This window comes from Vanessa atalanta, chromosome 27 (genome assembly GCF_905147765.1).
Source record: "Vanessa atalanta chromosome 27, ilVanAtal1.2, whole genome shotgun sequence".
Classification (NCBI taxonomy): domain Eukaryota; kingdom Metazoa; phylum Arthropoda; class Insecta; order Lepidoptera; family Nymphalidae; genus Vanessa; species Vanessa atalanta.
In genome coordinates, this window is record NC_061897.1 from 271,508 (window position 1) to 287,694 (window position 16,187).

Here is a 16,187-nt window from a genome sequence, read left to right on the forward strand (position 1 = left end):
TATATAAAGTAATAGGGTTTTCATTTCTTAGGTTGGTTTCTCGTCAATGAAAGACGTGTCTTCGATGAATGTTTATTACGGAGTAAACAAGCAAACATAATATATTTAACTAATATACTTTTCTAAATTCAACAAGCAATATTAAGATTATTCAAGATAAGTGGGCGTATATTCAAACGATTTTATTTATGAAGTATCCACAAATTCAGTATTTTTTTAATTAAACATATGAAATACACAAACACACATAAATCACTGAATCTATTACGAAAGAATAAAGATAATGTTGGAAATTAGCGCGAGAAATCTTGAATGTAACCGTCGATCCAAGATGGCCGCCGCGCCCTCGACGCGACTCAACTCCCATCGGCTCTTTTCCAACGAGTATGAATAAACAAGATGGCGCGCCACGCGCCGTAACATGTATTCGAATAGTACCATATGACAGTTTGCAGGATACTTTATGCAGAGTTCAAGTTTCCCGGTGACATGACATCCCCGCGCGCACGACCCCCGCTGCCATATCATAAATAATGTACATAATTTATTTTTAGTGAAATTTTTAGTATTAATTGTATTTAAATAATAATTCGTTCGGTCGCGACAACGAATTAAGATAGCTTCTTTTCTTAGATTATTTAAAATTAAATCGGAAGCAATAAAAATACGTTATACAATACAACACAGATAATAAAAAAATAATAATTAAAATAAGCATATATTTTAGTAGTAACACTTTGATATTGTGACAAAAACAAACGTAACCTTATCATATCTCCTGCTTAAGATCGCTTCGAAAGGGGCGAAATTTAAAAGAGCTTTTAACATTATACTCGAGACGAAAAGGCTAAAATTTCATATCCTGCATAAAGATATATTTTGAATCTAATACTCGAACGTTTCATGTCAAAGAAACATTCAAATTATATGTCACAAATGATAATCGAACCTGCAACGCTCACCACTGCCACGAGGGCATGACTTGTAACGTTATATAAAGCATCAGGTAATATAATATATTAAATGATTCTATAATAAAAGCAATAATTTGTGTTAGAACTGTATCGCAATCGTACCTCGATCGAGGTCGTATGTAGTACTTTGATATGTTATTGTGACAGAGTTGTATAATGAATATATAATGTTTACTATATCCCAATTGCAGGAGTCGAGATAAACAAATCTTATATTTAAATAATCCATGTGATTTGCTAATAGCCCTGTTATCTACTGACAGTGACTTGATTAATAACACTTTATTTATTTATAATACAACACTTTTCCGCTTAACTACCACTTTAATATATATGTATATCCACGTATACATATATCCACTTTAATTTTACTTCCAAAGTTCAGATACCAGAGATTGTTTAACTTAACTCCTTCCATTGGAACCGACTATATTTATCTAAACATAATATTACTGTAAGGGAAATTCTATGTCCGGAATTAATTTTAAGTTATACAAAATAGATATTTAATTTGAAACAATAACTCGGTAAGTGTCATTAAACATTCCAAGATGTTCGTAACGTTTGTTGGAACGAAGGTCCTTATTGCGTTTGAGTCCGCACACGTATCAGAGCGAGGCGGAAATAAGTTTAAGAATTCTACGGTGCGAGAGCGTCACTTTTGCGAGAATGCAATTGTACAACTTTGACATTCTCCAAGCGACGCCGTGATTCGCGCCGAAACCATAATGACACTCACGCCATCTTACGGAAACTACACCAAGTAAAGGGTTGCTTCGGGACACTTATTACGCATTGAACTCATTCAACAAAAGTGACGGTCTCGCAACGGGGGTGCGATGTGTGTTTATAAAGTATATTTCTACAGTACAAACGTGCGGTGTTGCCAGTTGTCTTTATTTTAAAATTATCACGTGGCCCGGTGTTGCCAGGGCCAAAGTACGTTTTTAAGTAAATTGTAAACCACACGTTGCCTTTAATTTGTGTTTAAACGACATGAACTCAATATTACCAACACAGATACAGTTGGATACACGACCGACTGTTCTGATTAAATTATCAAAATTAAGAATTTTTGATATTGGCCCTTTTAACACCAGGACACATATATTAATTATGATTTAACTATCTTCGTATGTTTTTCATGTAATTGTTCTCAAACTGAGTAAATAATTAATTTTGTCTGTCTGTTATATTAAATAATATATATAAATATAATAGCGAAAGGAACTTCGTTCCGTCCGGGTGTACCGCGACGACGCTCTTTAATTATATGGGAACATTGAGTACACATTATTGTTTAAGTGTATAAGAGTATATTTCAAATCCAATACGTTTTTATGATTATATTATTGTAAGATAAATATATATATATACATGTGTGAAGTGATTCGTATGTTTAAGTGTATCTGTGTGATAGATGCGTTATCAAGGTTGCGGGCTCGTTAAGTTCGTTTGTTTTAAGTTCAATGGATACCTAAAATTTTTAAGAATTGTTTTTAGTTAAACAGTGAGATTAGAAAACAGAAAGACACACCATTTCTTAATTAACCACTCCCCCCACCTCCCTTCTTGAAGTTCTTTTATAGATTGAGCATTTACTTTTTAAACGAACCCGTGTATCTTGATATGTCTTGTGTGTAGAAAGTTTAATAAATCGAATATATAAAGGAATGTAAACGAAATTATCGTGAGTGTAGAAAATATATTTAACAAAATGAAGCGCAAAGAAATCAAGGCTTTAATTTTTTTTGTAAAATTTGTTAAGTGATTTTGATAATTTAATCGACTGTTGTACTGCATTCCATTTTCGCGTAATCGCTTGATTTTGCACATTTCGTGGAAAATAAATAAAAACTGTTTGTATTTAATTTTTCGTGCAAATCGTCTCCATCCAAAAAGACGAGACCAAAAATATCAGAGTTATTATTATTATTGTCAACAAAATAAACAGTGCTAAATAATGTGTCGTTTTATTTACAACTTATTTTCTTTGAACGCAAATTCCGCAGAGCTTTGTCGCCACTCCAATCCAAAGCCAATTATATGGGAGACCCATTGCAACTTAGTATCAACAGTTAGGCCAAGCCAATCCGTGTATATGGGAGACCCGTTGCAACTTGGTATCAACAGATAGACCAAAAAATTCAGCTGACTCAACTGGATCCATCGATAAATACAGCTTTGTATTTTTCACATTTGGTGAACTAAATTTGACGATATTATTATTTACGCTAAACTAGTGTACTCTATCTGAGATAGCATTTCGTCATACTGTAACTACTTTCTAATATTTTAAAAACGAAGGATGTATAATCAGCAAACAATACCAAATCATGTTTGTTCCCAACAAGAAAGAGCAAGTTATTTATGTATAAAAGGAATAGAAAAGATCCAAGAATTGATCCTTTAGGGGACCATGCCAAGTGAAAACCCAGGATACCTTCCTCCTTTAAAGTAAGCCCTATATTGTTGAGATAAAAAGTCAAAAGGTAGAGCGCACATTTTCTAATTTCGTAGTGATAGTTTCATGAGCAGAGACAAATTGTATATTGGATAAGGGATTTTAATTCGATTTGTCGATGGGTCAGTCAGTAAATCATACGTGGGGCAAGGTATCCGCTTCTAAAATTCCGCAGACATTTTTAACTTTGCCGTTTTCTTAGATTCAAGTCACTTGTAAAAAAATACATTGGTAAAGAAGGCATATTATTCGATACAAGATTATATTGATGATAAAAAAGCGAGGAGGTAATGCTTGTTGCCTTCCAGGCAGGAGACATGGCATACATATATAATTGTATTTAACTAACATGACTGTATTTTTAGATGTTGAAAAAGAGTAACTACTGAGTTTCTTGCCGGTTCTTCTCGGTAGAATCTACATTCCGAACCAGTGGTAGCTTTATTTTAAATGGTGATTCAAAAGTGCTTGTAAAAGCCTACTTGAATAAAGTATTTTTTAATTTTGATTGATATATTTGTATGCTGGATACTCTTACAGTGATTACTTGAGGATACACAGGGTCACAGTCACGGGTTACAGTTGAGTATTTACTATAATTCTGTATGTGTAACGCTAACCAAGACAAAAACCGCGTGCATGCTGGTCGTCGATGTGATTTCAGGTCAGGCGTTGTTAGTTTAATTTGGGAACTAATTTTTTGAGCTGTCATTTAAATATTCGAGTTGTTATTATGATCAGTTGAAAAACATATTGAGCGGTTTTTTAATTTAATTTAATTTTTATTACTGTTCACCATGGACAGTAATAAAAAATCAAATAGTCGGTTACTTTATCATACAATGTCAATTCTAAAAATAATTGAGCAGTCCAATATCTGAATTAGCGGTAAATTATTGCTGTTATATATTCACTGATCCATTTTATTGCCTTTTGTTTACTTTACTGCTTAGTTTTAACCGTTGAACTAGTTATTAAACGTACCATTTATAATTTTTTAACTTACCAAAACCGCTATTTACAACTGATTCTTTAAATCAGTGCCGTTTAATTTCTATCTATTTTTAAGGATTTGCTAATATTTACTATCTTCTTCATTTCAACGAATCGTAAAACCTTTGCTTGGAGGGGTAAAGGCTCGAGGGGTGAAAATGAAATCCGCTTCCACCACCTGTATTTGCGTTGATCACCAAATATTTTATACACGTATTGTGTATTTATATGTTTTAAATAAGGATGATGATTTTTTTATTTTATCTCCAAATGTAATATTACTTATTGAATAAAGGATTTTGATTTGTTTTAGCAATGTGATTTTCTTTGTATGCCAGATAAGCACTCTTACAATGACTAATATACAATGTATATTAGAGACTAATTCTGAGAATAATATAGTTAGAAGCTTTTAAGAAGAGTTTAATCGCCTCAATAGCTTCCAATGTCCAAGACAAAAAATCTTTATTCAATATAGAAGTGTTTACACTTGCTTATTGATTGTCAAAAATCTACCACCGGTTCGGAATTTAGCACCTCGGACCTGAGAAGAACCGGCGAAAGAAACTCAGCGGGATATATTTTTTTTCATTTTTTTTTAACCATTTTCCATGTAGGTACAATGATAAGTATATTTTAGTTGTTTGAAACAGCCTGGAGGCGATCATTTCATTCCCAAGGTGTGCAGTCAACTAAAAAGTCATTAGTGTTGTAACATCCTTTAGCACACAAACGCTCTTTAACGATTCTTTTGAATTTTATAATTGAATAATTTTGAACGTTTTCTGGGATCTTGTTGTAAAAACCCAATCCAACCGACATTCTTATGTGGGACCCAGATGCGAGTTTCCCAAATTCTGCTTTATGAATTAATAATAATAATGAATATGACAATAATAATTTTTTGCATTGCAAAAACTACTAATTTAAAATTAAATTAGTTTTTTGCTAGTACTATACTGCATATTACTATTTTTGTCAAGTTGTCCCATAAAATATTTTCTAATAAAGAATTAATGAATTATAGATATCGTCAGGATAGAATTATACATGATGAAATTGTTATAAGGACGAATGGTTGTAAATAAAAACGTCAAGTAGAATTAGTAAATATTTATTACACATATAAGTCATACAATGCCCCAACTACACGTGACAGCTACCGGCGGAGCGCAATTGGATAAAATCTCTAAATAATATTAACAAATAATAATCCGTTAGTACAAAAATCAAAACGATGAAATTATTACTAAGGAAATATTGAAAATTAGTACAAATTTATTTGGTTCATTATACTGAGATTATATACCGTACTATATGCTTACAACTATGTAATTATATATCAATTTGAAATTACATACTAAAAAAGTATTAATTTTGACATGACTGTAAGATTATAAAAAAAAATTAACAATTTAATATAGAATTTAAAAAATATTTTAAATAAAATTGAATTGTTAAAGTATTATTTCAACGTATTATAATTCAGAATGGAATACAACTTTACACAGATACAAAATACGATACAGATATAAAATACACGTTACTCCTAGTTATAATAACGTAAACTACAGATAATAATCATGTTACCGTTAAAAGTAAATACATTATAATTTGAAATGGTATTACTTAACATTAGACGAAGTTTAAAATATATAATTAGCCCTTTAAATAGAAAATATACATATATGTTGCCATTACTAAAAATATATGATTAAATGCGACTTGTATATTTCGTATAAAAAGAGCTGGTTCTTACCTACGAATTACTTGTGTATATATTTTGCATCAACAGACATTGTACTTGAAATACAGATTAAAAAATTTTTTTTTTTCATTTACGTCAATGCAAACGTGTCAAAATATATACAAGTTCTTTAATGTATTATAATTGGTGTTTCCATACCTTCAGTGGACGTATCGCTTTCGCGGGCATCGCTTTACTTAATATTATTATATTTAAATAAATAAGCTGCGTTAAGGCACCGTTTGTTTACTTAATATTATTTATAATCTGTCGAGACGCTCACGAGACTCGTCGATGTCGACACTACACTTCTCTACAAAGAAAATACATAATATTTTTTTATATATTTATTTTTAATTCAAATTTAATTTTAACATTTATAAATAGTCGTGCATTTTGTTAATTTTAAGAGATCTCATAAGCTTTTTTAAATCAGCTGCTCAATTATTTTTTCTATAGTGATGTTTCAACGTTTCCATAAAAAAACCTCAAAAAGTCCCATTAACTTCGTGATTTCATTTTAATATTTTATTTGAACTGTTGAAAATCTTTACGATATACAAATTTGAGTTGGCTTAAAAAGTGAAAATTACAGTTTTAATAGCAGCTTATGAAATCAGTCAGAATATTAAAACATATTTAGTCCGTTAGTTAAATAAAATCATACACATTAGTTATATTAAATTTTGAGTTACATAATCGATTGCACCAAACATCACTACACACTAAACGTACATAGTATATACACTTACATTAAGGCTGTCTATGGCACTTGTTATATGCTATATTTTAAAACTAATAGAATATAAAAAAAAATATGAGTAGACATACTCATTGCTCATTCGTAAACAATTTGTTTTAAATCTTTTACGGTCGGGTTTTGTGGAATTTCATAGTCCACTACGTTGTATAATCTGTCAAATTAAAAAAAAAAAACAGTAATTTATGCGCGTTTACATATATCTCTATAAATTTATTATTTCTCTTAAAGGCACTCCCGTTTTAAAATTTAGGTGGCACACGTTTTAGGCACAGTATGAGATTTTTAATAAATATATTCTGACGTAAAGACTTTTATTATCTTCCAAACATTATCGAACACCATCAGTAGCAGTAACGCCACGACCTACACATTAGGAAGTTCACCGAAGCCCTCAAGTGTATACCCAGTCACAATTAGTTTTACAAATTGTTTTACTAATTTTAACAAAATATATTTTATTTAAGGCAACTGTAGTAAGGATCCCGAAGGATTACACTTCGTGAGATTTATTTCGGCCAGGATGTTTTAAAATGTTTTTTGTGTTTTATATCCAATTAATTCCCGGTGGTCGGGATATGGTGGTTGTTTTAGATCCGAAAATAGATACTCATTGACATTGATGGCAGGTTCAATAAACTATCAACTCCTGGCCGAGTTTGCTTTAAAACCGTAAATTTTAATAGAATTTTAATAAATATTTTTTCGCAAATCTTAATTCAAGTCTTTAGGCACCGAGCGTCTAATCTAAGAGCACCGAAGATTATATTAATTATAAATAATTCGTGTTAATAATTTCCGTATTATTATATTATAATAATTATTAATTAACGAACTACTAGCCACACTAATTAAAATACAAAACCTTAAATTTTTTTAAATATTAATATTTTTAGAATCACACGAGACGTGCACACAAAATGACTGAACGACAACACACACAAAGCCAGTAACGATTAGATGTATGTATGTATGTCAAGTAGTTTGGAAGCTCGAAACTACGAATGCATAAATGATGATAAACTTCAAACACACCGATACTAATGCTCAAACCTTTAAAAGTTCCCAAATTTCTTGGTGACCGTCGAACTCGTCTCGGATTTGTGCGAGCTGGTCATCACCGACTTCTTCTCGATGATTTCGGAGGTGATCGTCTGCTTGGAGAACTTCTTGTCCAAGCTATCGATCTCTTTCACCAGATCGGAGGGTTTCTTCGCAGTGGTGCTGGTTGTCGCCTGGTAGTCGGACGACTGAAACTCCGAGGGTCTCATGAAGGAGCGACTCGTGTCAGAGCTCATCTTCGACTCCAACGTGTTGAAGCGGGAGTCGAGCGTGCTGTACCTCGAATCGTTATCGAATTTCGACAATTCGTCGATCCCTTCGAGTTTAATCGGTTCGTACTTCGTGCTGGTGCTCGTCAAGTTGACGGGCGAGGAGCTGTATATCTTCGTCATCGTAATCTTTTGGGTACCGTTCGGTATCTCCTTGACTTCGGTGGTCGTCTCCTCGAAGAAATTCGGTCCACCGTAGCTATGGACGTCTTTGCCATAGGGGGACGATATTCTTTCGTACTCCGGCGTGGGAGCTTTCACGAGGTCCATGTTTTTGGAGAAGTCAGCGTAGTCCGTCTTGTCGAACTTCGATGGAGTCGAAGTCGCGAACGGAGATTTAACCTCTTGTCGCGTTTCCGTTTTAAAGAATTCCGTCTTTGGGTAACTTTGATACGATTCGCTCTTCACGGTAAATTCCGACTGCTTGGTGCCTCCGGGTATCGCTTCGGTGGACTTCTGGTGCTCGGAGAAAGTCTGCCCGACACCATCGAACGCGGAAGTCGGTTTTTTGAGAGTGGAATAAATAGGTTCGGGTTTTTCATCGAATTTAAGATCGCGGGCATTGAACTTGGGACTCATTGGCGCTTTCGGGGCGTCGTAGCCGCCGAACTTCTGTTCCTTATAGTATTGGTTGGTCGATTCAAAGTGGCGTTGTTCGTCCGTCTTCGCGTAATACTCGTTGATGGGTCGCGGCGTGTCGTACAGTTTCGTCTCGTAGCTGAAATGTCACCGCCGTCTATTATACCATCAGGTTAGCTTATGAGTAAGAAAACAGTATTATTCCCACAACCCGAGTTTGTTAAGCCGACACCAACATGCCATGCTCTGTTGTTAAACACAAAACACGTAGTTAATAAAACAAATCGATGATAAAATTGTCGTCCATGTCATGAATGATATTTAACCCCCTTTTACATATTTAACATGATAGGTTGTAGTTCGACGTGCTATCCCCCCCCCCCCCCCCCCAGTGCGTATATAAATAGTCTAGAACGAACCAAAATCACGAACTAGCTTCGTCTTCGTACTTTAGTAGCGAGACGCGCCTCGGTGGTGGCGGCGGTGGTCTCTCGCGACGGTAGAATATCTTCTCGGCCGTCTCGCCCTCCTCTATCAAATAGGCCGTACGAACCTCCGGCAGTTGCAACGACTTGACGACCACCGTCTCCTCGGTCATGCTCGTCCTAATATTACATCAGTCACCCGCATGCAGGTTAGGAGGGAAAAGACAAAAAACATTAAACATGTTAGTGGCTACGGCGTCGCTACGTCGCATGTAAATAGACACATCGACATCATATTACGACAACAAACGTCCGACATGTCTAGTTACATCACTATTAATTATTAGATAATTCATTAATTATAAAAGCTTCATTAAATAAAATTTAGACATTGAAAGCTTTATTCGATGCGATTTTTTATTTATTTAATATCATATTAATTTAGATGCGTTAAAGGAGAAAAAAATAGATAGATAGGAAATAAAGATTAACAGATAGATTGATATTTAAATAAACGCGTAAATATGTACAGAACGATGTATTTTATATAACAATGTATGACGCTGTTGCAATCTTTGGTCACCATATCAAAAGTTCCGCCGCAGCAGACGAGCTTAGTAACAATATTCTGTTGAATCTATATTATGCTGCGTCGCGACTTTCGATACGATTACATATCGATACAAGCATGTCAAGGATAAAACGATGACAGCATTCGGGAAAAGCGCCGTTCAAACAATATTCAACGACTTACTTAGATCCCATCGTTCTGTCATTGGTTGTTTTTTCTCTGGAAAACGAAACAACTAAACGTAAACTACGGAAAAGATGCAGTCGGAAGTGTAGTCGGAGCAGAATTTAAAAAGATCTTCAGCATATTTGTCTAATACGACGGAATATTTCCAAAAGAGGTCGTGTTGGCATGTTTTTATTCTAACCAATTAGTTGACCATAGCTTTAATTCGTCGCTTTTTGCTATTGACCTGGGATCCGGGATGAGCTTAGGATATGCATCCCTAGAAGCTAGCCGCTAGACAAATTAAACCAAAGAACACATCATGTATTTATACTGATATTAGTAAACATATGTGCAAGACTATGTGTCTTTAACACAATAATGGCAAAGAAATTATGTGATTTTTGGCCTAGAGTCGATGACTACGGGATCGGCTTTTAGAATCACGGAAAATCACACAGACGTGACATTTAAACAGCCTCGATACTGAAGATCTTTTACACATTTATGACAGAAAATGTTAATTTAGAAGATCCTTACACCGATAGGCCACAACGTTTTCGACCTTGAAACGTTCTCAACCGACTTATATTGAAACAATGTCTTCATAAAAAAATAAGGTGTTTAAAGTACTTAACGATTTGCTATTTCTCCATGCCTGTGTGAATGTGTATGTGTAAGTATATGTGTGCGTGAATGTGCGTATATATATTGGTGACCACATACAACTGTCGTTGTAAAATATGTAAAGTTATTTTCTGTGTTTGTCAAATTGGTGTCTGTGAATGTGTGAGAATGTATATTTCAAAGTTAATGTCGTAAGTACAAATTATAACGGAAATAACTGTAACCTTGTAAGTAAAATAGCGACAGGGTGGAGGATGATGTCTGTTTTGTAACGTTGCATCGAGATAGTCAGTTTGAAATGTTTCAAGGTCAAATTAAACGTTTCGAATAATCGTTTTATAAACCTGGTCCTGACAGTTTTAAGCGGCAAAGAGCATGCTCAGAACCGTAGCGTAGATAAACAACAATACATTTTATCAAAATGTTATAAACTCCATCGAAAACATCAAATTCTTATGACTATACATTGTTTCTTTTTTTTTGGTAATTTTGTTTTTTTTTGTTTGCATTTGAAAGGCCAATTACATCGAATTAGTTCAGCGTAACAATGCGTAGACAATTCTGAATAATATTCCTTCTAATGCTATATTATTAAAACATTGAATATTTATACAGTGTTACAAAAAATCTTTTAGAATTATTCAATATTTTAATTTAACTTACACTAATGAATATTATAAACTAAACTTAAATCTAATGTGTAGGCACTGATCATAAGTCGGAAGGCACTTTATACAGGATGTTCAGAAGTATATTAATCATCTATTTGTGATGTCCAGCAGCGTGTAAGAGAAGCAAATGATTAGAAATGTGTTAATGAGGTATTACGGTCGTGACGTTTTGGTCAAAATTTAATTTAAGTAATAAAAACTATCATTTCAACAACGTTCAATTATGATATTATTATTATTGATTAATAAGCATAATGTAATATTACGAACTAATTATTATTTAAGTCATCAGTTAAATTGCAAGTTAAAACGTGCTATCATTTTTGGATGATTTTCTGTGATACGAATTAAAAGTAAAAATTCAAATGTTTTTGTCACAATTGAACGCAAATAAGATTATTAATAAAGTTAAATTTTGACCATTAAAGCTTCATCGAATACAACTCACCGTGTCGTGAACCCCTCGTAGTTCTGCTTCGGGGTGTCCTCCTGGGGTCGGAAGCTGGTGAAGGAGGGGCTGCGCGGTTTGTCGTCGCGCTGGTAGCCGTTCGTGGGCTGCGGGGGCCGCGGGCCGGGCGACGTGGGCGAGGCCGGCGCGCCGTGCACGGCCTGGCTCAGGTTGGACACGTGCTGGCTCAGGTTGGTCACGTGCTGGCTGCTGTTGGTCACGTGCTGGCTGCTGTTGGTCACGTTCTGCGTGGTGTGCTGCGACGTGTACGTGCTGTTGGGACTGTACGTCGTGTTCGCGAAGCTGCTGTTCGGGGTCTTGAACCTGCGAATAACGTTTAGTCGAATCATTTACCACCGATGAATATAACACATAGACGAAGCGAGCAGCGACCGCACCTGTTGGGGCCGGGCGAGGCGTCGCTGGAGTAGCCGGCGTGGTCGGGGTCGGTGTCGTCGCCGGAGGCGTCGCGCAGCTTGTACTTGGCCTGGCGGATGGCCGTGAGCCTCCCGCGGGCCTCCTCCAGCTCGCGCTCGATGCGCAGCACCTCGGAGCGCGCGTCGATCTCCTGCGCGATGCCGCCCACCATGCGGCGGTTGAGCACCAGGCTGCGCTCGTCGTCGCACGTGATGGCGTCGCGCGCGGCGCGCACCAGGTTGTCGGTGGAGCGGATCACCTCGGCGCCCGCCGCCTGCAGGCGCCGCGTGGACTCCGACGTGGGGTCCGCCTTCACCTTGCACGCGACCAGCAGCTGCGCCGTGGAGGAGGCCACCTGCCTGGCGCTGGATATGAGCCTCTCCTCGGAGGCGGCTCCCTGCACGAGGGCGTTGGCCGCCTCCACCAGCGCGTGAGCGGCCGCCGCCACCAGTCGCGCCGCGGACACCAGCCCCTCCGACCACTGACCGTCGTCCGACGACGACGCCGGCCGGCGGGCCACCTTGCCCTGCAGAAATGTTAACGTGTTGTACTAGTGGTCCTTCTGGCCGGATATCAATCGCGAGTGCTAACCCACCGTTGAGAAGAAAATAGAGTGTACAAGAGTTTATTGTATCTATTCGGTACTGTCATAGTGAGATGTAGCACTCGTAGAGAGAGAAAGAGAAAAAGAGGAAGAGAGAGCAGGTGAGACAGATCATTTGAGAGAGAGACCAAAGCTTTACAGCTCTAGAGCTAAACCTTGAAACTCGAGTCGAGTGATGTTACCTGGTCAATGAGTTCCCTCTGTGCGGCGGATGCGGCCCTCACGAGAGCGGAGGTCGCCGCGATGATAGACTTGGCCGCCTCCAGGATCATCTCGTCGAAGTTCAAATTCTCGTCCGTCTCCTAAACGATATTTACGTAACTTATTTTATAAATTTCCATCATATATCATTTATATATATTGTAATGGAATATAAATTTAATAACTTGCACACATAATATATTTTCTGAGAAAATCACTAGTTTGTATAATTACAACGACATAGTATAATTGCTAGTCCACACTTATGTTCCAATAAAATATATATAAATAAAATAGTTGATCAGAATCTTTGTTTCAGCCTGCGTCTCCACAATTATTGTCAATTTCTATGTTGTCAACACGCGATACAGAAAAAATTCATAAACTTTTGTCAACAAAAATCGAAAAAAATACTACGCAATATTTATAGTAAATATAAACGGGCAGATTGTCACAGCCCGCCGTAGCTACATTGGGTACCATTGAAATTCAGCGTCGGGTTTTGGAACCCAACTTGGAAGCTGAATTATACACGATTCATTTGCTTATCAAATCTTTTTTTGTTGTTTTGTAGATTAAGTAGAATGTATGTTGTTTATTTTTAATTTCTTTTTATTGCCATAATATATATGTGTTTTTTTCATATACTTTTTATAATCGTGCAGTATGAATAAAGATTTGCTAACATAGAAATTTCAGTGGAAATGCATCAATTGTTAAGAGTTGCATACATGTAGTATCAATACAGGTACAGGGCAATGTCACAATACATAGGGAAGTACGAAGCAGGCCGCGATCCACGTTTTCGTATAATCTCGTCACGTCGTCCGCGCCACGGTCGATGGGTAATATGTTTGATTCCTGGGTGATACGAAAACAACCAAGAATATCAAACATATCTCACCGACGCGTGGCATTCTCTCTCTTCGTGTTGTTCTTCTGAATGTTTCGTGTCACGTAACAGGAGAGGTACACACAGAGGTACATAGAGGGCAGTAAGACGCGAGCGGCTGACCTGAGTGTTGGGGGCGACGCGCGGGCGCAGCGCGTCCAGCTTGCGCGCCGCCGCGTCGATGGAGGCCGCGGCGCCCAGCAGCTCCTGCTCCGCGATCACCGTGGGGTCGGCCGGGTCCACCCACTCCGAGCCTGCGCACAGGGGGCGGTCAGCGGGCGCGAGGGCGCGAGGGGCCGAGGCGGCGGGGGGCGGCACTCACCCTTGAGCAGGTCGGCGGCGGCCAGCATGTCGGCCACGGCGCGCGCCACGCGGCGGCTGAGCTCGGGCAGCTGCGCGCGCGCGCCGGGCGCCAGCAGCGCCGCCAGCAGCGCGCGGTAGGCCTCGGCCGCCGTCTGCGTGGCCGCCAGCGTGCGCGTGCGCAGCTCCTCCGTCTCCGCGCCGTGCGCCGCGCCCTGCACCCAACACTTGCTTGTTAATCTCCCGTTTTTTAAATAAAAACATTGTTTATTAGAGAAGGACCTGATATCGATCCTCGGGGAAAACCCACTCTTAGTTCAGATCCAGAGGACCGTTCCTTCGATGTGAGGCGCTTGAACTCTTTGAATCGAGTACGAAGCAATGCGATCGAGATCTATAGCTCGAATACGGTGACCGGGTGTCCCTCGCGTACCTTGGCGGCGGCCAGCATGTCGAGCACGGTGCGGCGGCCCAGGTTGGCGGCGGCCACGAGCTGGTCCTGCCCGGCGGCGGCCACGGCGCGCGCGGTGGCGGCCGTCATGAGGCGCGTGCAGCGCATCAGCTCCTCCACGGACGCCGTGCTCTTGGGCGCCGCCGGCGACATCAGAACCTGGCGACGGAGCATCGTTCAGTACGTGCCCTCCAGCGAGTGGGCGGGACTGAATTGCGAGGATCACCTCGAGGGAATGAGATAGACTGACCTCGATTTCCTGCGATATGGCCTCAATGGTCGACTCCAGGGCTCGGGTACCACGAGTGTGCTCGTCTTCCACCGCCTTCACGGTTTTCAGCAGTGACGTCACATTGGTCACCATCACCTTTAATACGTTTAATATTATATTACAGAGTACACGATAGCAAACGATTTTTCTTACTTGGAACTCATATTTGAAAACACGAAGGTATAGATTAGAAATTTATTACGAATAATTAATACTTTTAACAGTTACAAAAGCTTTGGGTTGCCAACTAAGTTAGGGCAGACATTGAAAAAAAAAACAACAAAATTAAATAAAAAAAATTAATAAAAAAACAAAAAAAAATTACACCCAGTGCGAAAAAGCTCATGCCATAGCGGGAAACCCATAAGCTTTCAACCATAGATACATATATAAATATAAAAAGCTCGTCGAATGTACGTCAATATTGGACTTCCAAAGCTCCGCTGTGACATAACCTCCTCGTTCGGAGTCGGTTAATAAAAAGCTTGTGGCTTTTAGTAATACACTCGATGGTATTCAAAATAACATGATATGAATGGCTGAAATGGTGAAATGTGTTTAGGAAATGGGGGTTCGGAGGGGGGAGTATCGATTATTATACAAAAGATAATATACTTAAAAGATTCATCTTAATAAATATCTACATAAGTTCACAGAAACAATAATAAATGTTCAGTAATATAGGACGTATAAACAAGGAACACAACAGTGGGCAAGTGTATATCAAGTGCACACACACAACAGACAGACAGCTAAACACATTTCTGTCATCGCATGGTTCTGTGATGGGCGAGCGGTGTGGTGTGAATGAATGGAGCCGTTTAAGTTCCAATTGTTTTGTCAAAAACTGAATCACTTGTCGACATAGCAGTACTTACATACTACCCTTAAACTGACCGAAAAATATTCGATCTTGTTTACATTTAAACGGAACATTTTTATAAATCAGTCATAATCTTCCATTGGTATTTGTTAAACAACATTTGTAATGTAATGACGTCATTAAGTCCAAACTATTTATTGCAATTGCTATGAAGAGCCCTCCTAGCACAAGTAGTCTTTTACTTTAAAAGAAAACCTTACTTAGGTTTATTTATGTATGTAGATGTTGTATAGCTTTTTATTCAGGAACATTGTTTCGTTTAGTCAGGTCTTCTAAACCTCCTGACACGATTACTGATTCAACGGATTGTTGCCCAACTCTAATATTACTACGAAGAACTATTAAAACAATTGGAACTCCAACAGCTGTTGATAGTGAAAACATCTTCATACACCACAAGTTAAAATGAGACG

At 38.1% G+C, this 16,187-nt stretch overlaps 1 protein-coding gene across 6 annotated transcripts in view; it reads right to left on the reverse strand.

Moving 5' to 3' along the window:
• Positions 1 to 5,529: 5,529 nt before the first annotated feature.
• The window catches only part of LOC125074152 (talin-1), a 72,854-nt gene continuing 62,196 nt past the window's right edge, over positions 5,530 to 16,187 (reverse strand). Inside the window, exons 50-59 of one of the 6 annotated variants that reach the window (XM_047685385.1) lie at positions 14,871 to 14,987; positions 14,603 to 14,779; positions 14,192 to 14,384; positions 13,993 to 14,123; positions 12,959 to 13,078; positions 12,154 to 12,698; positions 11,756 to 12,079; positions 10,028 to 10,063; positions 9,268 to 9,453; positions 5,530 to 6,491 (exon numbers count right to left, since the gene is read on the reverse strand). In XM_047685385.1, coding sequence (XP_047541341.1) covers positions 9,273 to 9,453; positions 10,028 to 10,063; positions 11,756 to 12,079; positions 12,154 to 12,698; positions 12,959 to 13,078; positions 13,993 to 14,123; positions 14,192 to 14,384; positions 14,603 to 14,779; positions 14,871 to 14,987 — 1,824 coding nt within the window. In that variant the 3' untranslated portion in view covers positions 5,530 to 6,491; positions 9,268 to 9,272. Of the gene's footprint in view, positions 6,492 to 6,540; positions 7,093 to 7,206; positions 8,988 to 9,267; positions 9,454 to 10,027; positions 10,064 to 11,755; positions 12,080 to 12,153; positions 12,699 to 12,958; positions 13,079 to 13,992; positions 14,124 to 14,191; positions 14,385 to 14,602; positions 14,780 to 14,870; positions 14,988 to 16,187 lie in introns of those variants that run through there. The other 5 variants (XM_047685388.1, XM_047685386.1, XM_047685384.1 and 2 more) reach the window with 5 other exon arrangements.